Consider the following 6,777-nt stretch of genomic DNA (forward strand, 5'->3'; position numbering starts at 1 on the left):
ATAGTATATTATATATGCTCTGTGTATTTTAGCTCTTAGCTACATGTTCCATCTTTAGAACTTAAATTGCTTAACAAAAACATCTGTTGGCTAGTCACAAAGCTCTGAAGATTAACACAAGGCCATAAATTCAGTAGTAGTGTATCCACTCACAGTCCAATGATGCAAGAATGAAATCTACCTAAACATACAGGGATACCAAGCAAGAAAAGAGAGAATAATGGGTGAGCTCAGCTCCTTCAGTTGCAGAGCACTAAAACCTGTCCCCATGGGATCCTGTGATATCCCTTCTGCTGTTGAGTCCATTTTGTGGGTCTTCCGTTTGCCTTTCATTTTCCTAATATGAGAAATTTTCAGAGAGAGACATTGCTCTCAGAGGTCCCATTCTTTCAGCTATGTCCATAAGAAGCTGTCTGGAGAGCCAGTCATTCTTCTCATCTCACTGGTTGATGCTCAGGACACAAAAAAACAGGACAGTGCAATTGTTCAAATACATATAAATAAAGTTACGTTTTAGTAACAGATCGTCTGCAGATCCACTCTCTTCAGGGACCTTACCATCAGAATCCTTGTCCATTTGGATAATTTTTTAGCACTTCCCAGTATAATCAAAAACTAAAATAAAAATACTTACTGTTTGCTAAGGAAGGTTGTTCCATAGCTCTCTAAAAAAAAAGTCTTTTTGGACTGTAGTTGGAAGTATAATACATGGAATTATATTAGATTAAATCTTTTGAGCATTTTTCTTTCACTGGCTTACATTCTGCTTGAGCATTTTGAGCTAACACGCTCTTGCCTCTTACGCCTTAGTTCCCATGATACAATGACTATGATTCAAGTTGGAGGAGTAAGTGCATTTGCAACCTTGTTACTGTTTTTATTTGCTCTGAAGACAAAAGTAAGTACTATTAATGGTTAAGTAACAACAAATAATCTAATGTCACAATTTTAGTGACAGCGTTTTATCTGTTTTATCGAGTCATTCAATTTCTACTAGTTCTACTAGTTTGCATCTCCAAAACTAGCAATGCCCACAGTAAAAGAATAAAATAAAATTTGAGTGATCTGTGCTGGAAACTGTTGAACTACAAGGACGGATCCCGCTCTCCCACAAATCTCCGTCCCAGCTTCATTCTTCTGCCCACAGGTTTGCTATACAAAGGGCAAAAGAAATCAAAACATGTAAGTGGAATGTATTGTATTTCAAAATGGGTTTTTCTCATTAACATATTAGCACTTATCTGTTCCTTTCTTAGAACTTGGAAACACTGATGAGTATCAATAGGAAGGCAGCAGCAGTTGGAAGTTTAAGAAGCTAACAAAAACAGAATTAGAAATGAATTAAATATGTTTTATGAATTATTCAGCTTATTAACTAACCAGGAAAAGGGGCAAAAGCTTAAGTCAGCTGCAGTAATTTCAGAATTTATCTTTATGCACATCACCAATGTTAGTTTATTAATCATGATCCCTAATAACAGTCTTTGGGGGTTCAAAATGTGTTGGCCAGCTGCAACTGAGGACAGTTTCACTGTGCTTGCTGTCCTCAGGAAGCCTTGACAAGCATGACCATAGCAAACACCTCCAACATTCTGCTGATTATCAGGGCAATTGTCTGTGTCCTTATAAATTCACACATAAGTGGTTTACTTCATGTGCACTTATTAGATACACTGACATGACTTTGCCCATACTGTACAGTACCTGTAATTACTCCGTCATGGGTAGTATCAGTAGCATCATATTACACTGCAGCAAACAACAAAAAAAAATGTTTAAATGCAGAGCTCCTTTTCTGTATTAGGGAGTCTGACAAAAATTTTTAGAAGACAAGTTCTATGTTTAATCAGCTGACAAGTAGATTTTTTTTCTGTGTGATTTTTTCCTATTTCATTCCCTCATGAATGGCAAGACCAGACAGATAAAAAGTTATTTAAAATTCCTGTGGGTCATCTCATAAGAAAAACTGGTAAGTCTTGTATCTTCCCAAACCAAGTAATTATCTATCACAGTTAGGCAAGTAACAGAACTGAAGCACATTCACATTTGTTTTAGATTACATACTACATCATTTGAGTTTTTACTGTTCTTTTTGCAGTTTTTTCTTTTCAATCTAATCAGAATACACCTTTCTTAAATTTAGTGCTGCTGGTGATTCAAATGCAGTAAGGGATGACATTTCTATTTGATTTTGGCTTTCATTTCACAGTGGCAATGCTCACAGTTCCTTGCTTTTTCTTACTGAAATTCCAGGTTACATATCCTCTACCTGGAGCTCTGCTCTTTGCTACTTTAAGTAGAACATTTATATGGCATACTATTTTTCATAAGAGTAAGACATTATCTTGCTCCAAACTTTGAAGCTTTCGAACTACATGTCTAATGCAAGCCTGCAGTCAGTCCCCTCTCTCATTATGACCTGGTATTTGACATAGGAGGGTGCCAAGACCCGCGTACCAGCAAGTCATTCTGTGAAACAAACTTTAAATCATACACCATACATTGCTCTTTCTCTAAATGGTCCCTTTTATATTACAATTTATTGACAAATAAGGCAAATGGCAAGCAAGTACTTTTCATTTAGTGTAAATCGTAGAAGCTCAAAAAAGTAAAACTGAATGTAAGCATTGTTTTCTTCCCTCTTCCTACATGGATTCGACGAAGACAGCAGCTGAGTTTGAAAGTCAGCCCACAGAAGAGCAAAGCTCCATGGCTTATGCCACGGCAGCACAGGGACGTTACAGTGATCCCAAGTGAAAACCTTGTGGACTCACAGAGAAAGGAGGGAAAACATTTGACTGGAAGGAGTCATTCTGGTTACTGTATGTATCTTTCAAGAGTCATTATTTTTACTTTATGGTTGTTAATTCAATAAAAGTAAAAAAAAAGAAATCTAGAGGAAGTGAAAGGAGAGGAAGGTCAGGAGCAAGGTCACCTTGGGATTAATTATTCCAACACACTGAACACAGGCACACCTCCTGTATGTAGCAACTGAAGTTACTTACGATTTAACTCTGTATTAGCAGTATACTGCTAATTTCTGAGCATTTTGAACTACTGACAGTACCCATCAAATTTAGCACCTACTCCCTTAAGGTTGACTATTTTTCCTTGCATTTGAAGAGGGCAGAACTGAGGCTGCAGACTGGAACAAATATATCTAGTTCCTGCCACCGCGGCTCCCACTGTATTAAAAGTTGTCAATACCCAAGACTTTCAAAATATATTTCATCTTAAATCAAAGCTTTTCATGAAGTTAAAATACAAGCCTAGTGCAACTTTTACAGACTTTCAAACAATATATTAAAGTTGATTTGGCACTTCTGGGTGCTATAGTCACGTATGTCCAAAAAAACCCCCAAAAATAAAAAAGTAGACAAGATCTGTAAAAGTAAATTGAAACTTGCAGTTTTGTCCCGAAACGAGCAATAATGTCTGAAGAATAAAGCATAGAAATGATGCATCAAATGGAAAGAAAACTTCCACTTTAAAGATCTGATATAATTTAAAATAAATAAATACCATAATCGATAAAGTAAAATGAACATTTTATAATTTTTTTAACCTTCTTGTATGGGGTTCACAGACCTGAGGATACACCCAAAAAAACTCATCCAAAGTATTCCTTAAAAAAATTATAAATTATTGGTAACAGTTTCTTTAATGGAGATTGCAGGAGTAGGTCCCACATGAGTCCATATATAGCCCTTCTCTGGTCTTGTAGGAACAGTAGGGAAGGGAGATGATCGAGATTTGAAATATTCCGAAGGTGCATGACAAACAAATTCTAAATATTCCATTTTCCTTGGGAGATCTTCTTCTGGTCCTAGGAAAAACATAAATAATCTTCAAAGACAAAATTTAAACGCATAAAACTGGAGTATGCAGGACTTAACAATATACAACAACAGCCAACATCTCTCAGAGAATACACCTTTTCAATCAATGACTCTCCTAGCAAAGCAGCCTCAAATACGAGGCAAGAAACCTCCACCTTTATTTTTGCTGGGTTGATTTTTTTTTTCCCCCATTTGAAGCATTCAGTTATTTAAGTGAAGTACTTTAGTTAACATATTTTAAATAGATACTATTTGTACCCTGCCTGTCAAAAGAATTTTTCTGAATTATTAAGAATTTTATAACCAGTAGCAGAACACTATGCCAGTGCTTGAATGCTCTGTATTTTAAGCACTGAGGTGAAGATCAGCTAATTCAGGTGACTTTAAAAGAAACAGCTTGGACTGGTATATCAGGTTTATACTGTAGTAACTTTGATTCTATCTATGGAGTACTACTTTGATCTTTAAAGTTGCAGGACTATAATTGTGCATATGAGCACAAATACTCAGATAATCACACTCCCTGCAGCAGTGCTAATCATATGATATACATAAGATAGGTAAAAAAGGTTATTGAAGTAAATGAGATGCTTAGAGGATTAGGGCCTAAAATGTGGAAATCGCATAAATGATCTTGAAAAACTAAAAAGTTCATTTAAAAAAACACAACTCTGCATTAGTCTAGGCACATATAAATAGCTGTATGAAACGAAGGCTTAGAGATTACCTATGATGTAGGATGCTGGGTCAAAACAATCTTTGGGGCTGGCTTGCGTAGGAATGAGCCAGGTTAGCGCAGCACTCTTTTCACAGTATTGGTCCTGAATAAAACCACGGATCTGAGCATAGTATGTTTTTCCATCCTGCTCATCAACCACTGAAACAACATCTCCAATTTGATAGTATACACCCTAGAAGACATACAAATGATAATTAAATCAAACAATCTGATTTTAGAAGCTTCACTCTGTGATTATGATTCATATCTTAAGCTTCAGTATCTTAAATTATCTCGCATTACTCCAATCTTGAAAGACAGCCTTAATTCAGCCACATGCAAAAGAACGGTGGTGTAAGATACCGAGCGCTGTCTCACCTAAGCAGTCATCAGCACTGCTTGTGCACAATCACCCAATGCTGCCTCCTGTCTGCACACTGGAGATGGTCTCATTCTGTCAGAAGTAGGAGAGTGCAACACCACCTTCTAGAAAAAGTAACTGTAGGAATTTCCGTGTGTGCAGGGAAAGCAGCTTTCTGTGTATGAAGAAGTTTACCCATTTGAATGCAAAGGAGTCCCAAAACACAGATCCGCCTCCTGCCACCTTCCATGGTGCTCTGTACTGTGTGAGGCTGCGCAGCAAAGGCAACTCACTTCATCTCATAACAGTGTCGCACAGCACAAAGCAGTGCCTGCACTAGCAAGACCAGAGTTTGCCAAGAATTATTCAGGAGGGTTTTGGTTTTCAAAAAGGTAAAAAGAACACAAAAAACCCGAACAATCCCCTTCGCAACAACACAGTGAAGTATCAAAATAGAAATATTTTACATAAAGAGATCAGGTTAAATAAAACTTTTGACATAGTTCTTAGGAATTTCTGATAAAACCAAAAACATGCAAGAAAAGACATTAACTCTTTTCCGAACCAGTCAACAGCAAACAGAGATTCATCTGGGATGCCAGTCATGACGCATCAGGTCTCCAGAGAGCATACAGAAGCTCAGTCTACCACTTCTCTGGCTATGCAGCCTCCCACTGGCTATCCTGACCTTTTCTTTGGGGGAAAAGACATTTCAAATGGTTTGTTTGTACTACTAGGAAACAAGCACATTTCAGAACTTCAAAACACTAACACCTTGGCATGCTGGTAAAAATGCTCTCAAGCATGAATGTGAGAGGGCTAGCTTCTGCTTTCATTGCAATAGTCAAAAGAACTTGTTCTCCGCGTGTTTGAGACTGCTTGCACCCAGCTCTGAAATGGGAGCCAGTTTAGATGTTAGGGCAGCGCAACCCATCACCTCTACAGGCAATATTCTTTGCGTCTAAGGTGGAAAACATCACACGAATTTAAATGATCAGCTATAGTCACTTTTGCTTGACCTCTGCACGGTGAAAGTTAAAAGTTTAAAAACAATGATTGCAATAATTACTAAGGAAACTAGACGCATCTTTTTCTTGGAAGAAAAAAACGGGACAATGACAACTATGTAAACTACTGTGATGAACTACCTTGCAAGACAACAGCAGTAATGTATAGCAGAGCAAAATCCTACACAACTGCTAGGCAAGGAAGAAGAGTTTCCGTGAATACATCCCTAGTGCTTGCACTATCTGTGCTAATATTTGAAATTGGAAATAGAAACAGCAAGATCTTTTCTGAAAACAAATTTGCATAAATCATACCTTATAAAAGATTGATTCTGCTGTAATTATAGTGGATACAGACTCAGGAGCCTTGATGGGCTAAGAAAGAACACAGAAACAGAAAATCAAGAGCATTAAAACAAACCAATCATATAATGTAATTCCAGGCTGGTTTTTTTCCTTTTGGACAACATACTGATGCGTTATCTTCTTAGAAAATTAGTAAACGCAAGAAATCCACTGCAAACATTGCAAACATTTGTACTTTAAAATTGAAAACAATAAAGTCAACATTTTCATTCTCAGGATTTTAAGTGGAGAAGAGAGTACTAAATTCACGACTGGTTTCTCTTGACACAAAACTCCTTCCCTTAAGAAATGAGCCTGAAGGACGGGACGCTGGGCAGACCGGTGAAGCAGGCAGGCAGGCAGGCGTGCCCGTACTACTGAGGAATAAACCGACTCTGGCCGCGTTGACAACCACCTCCTAGGTGGGTTCAGGCTAATTTTGCGACAGGAGCTGCAAAGCTCCGCGCTGGCGTTCAACACAACGGCAAGGAGAGCCGGGCGGGGGCG

At 37.8% G+C, this 6,777-nt stretch overlaps 1 protein-coding gene across 1 annotated transcript; it reads right to left on the bottom strand.

Moving 5' to 3' along the window:
- Window positions 1-3,360: 3,360 nt before the first annotated feature.
- On the bottom strand, window positions 3,361-6,300 carry GATAD1 (GATA zinc finger domain containing 1; the record flags this gene model as incomplete). The annotated part of the gene is made up of 3 exons (XM_009705252.1): window positions 3,361-3,826; window positions 4,567-4,750; window positions 6,241-6,300. Coding segments are annotated over 3 exons (435 nt in total), but the record flags the coding sequence as incomplete, so codon positions are not given.
- Between the last annotated feature and the right edge of the window lie 477 nt (window positions 6,301-6,777).

Source organism: Cariama cristata, unplaced genomic scaffold (assembly GCF_000690535.1).
Source record: "Cariama cristata isolate BGI_N322 unplaced genomic scaffold, ASM69053v1 Scaffold20868, whole genome shotgun sequence".
NCBI lineage: Eukaryota > Metazoa > Chordata > Aves > Cariamiformes > Cariamidae > Cariama > Cariama cristata.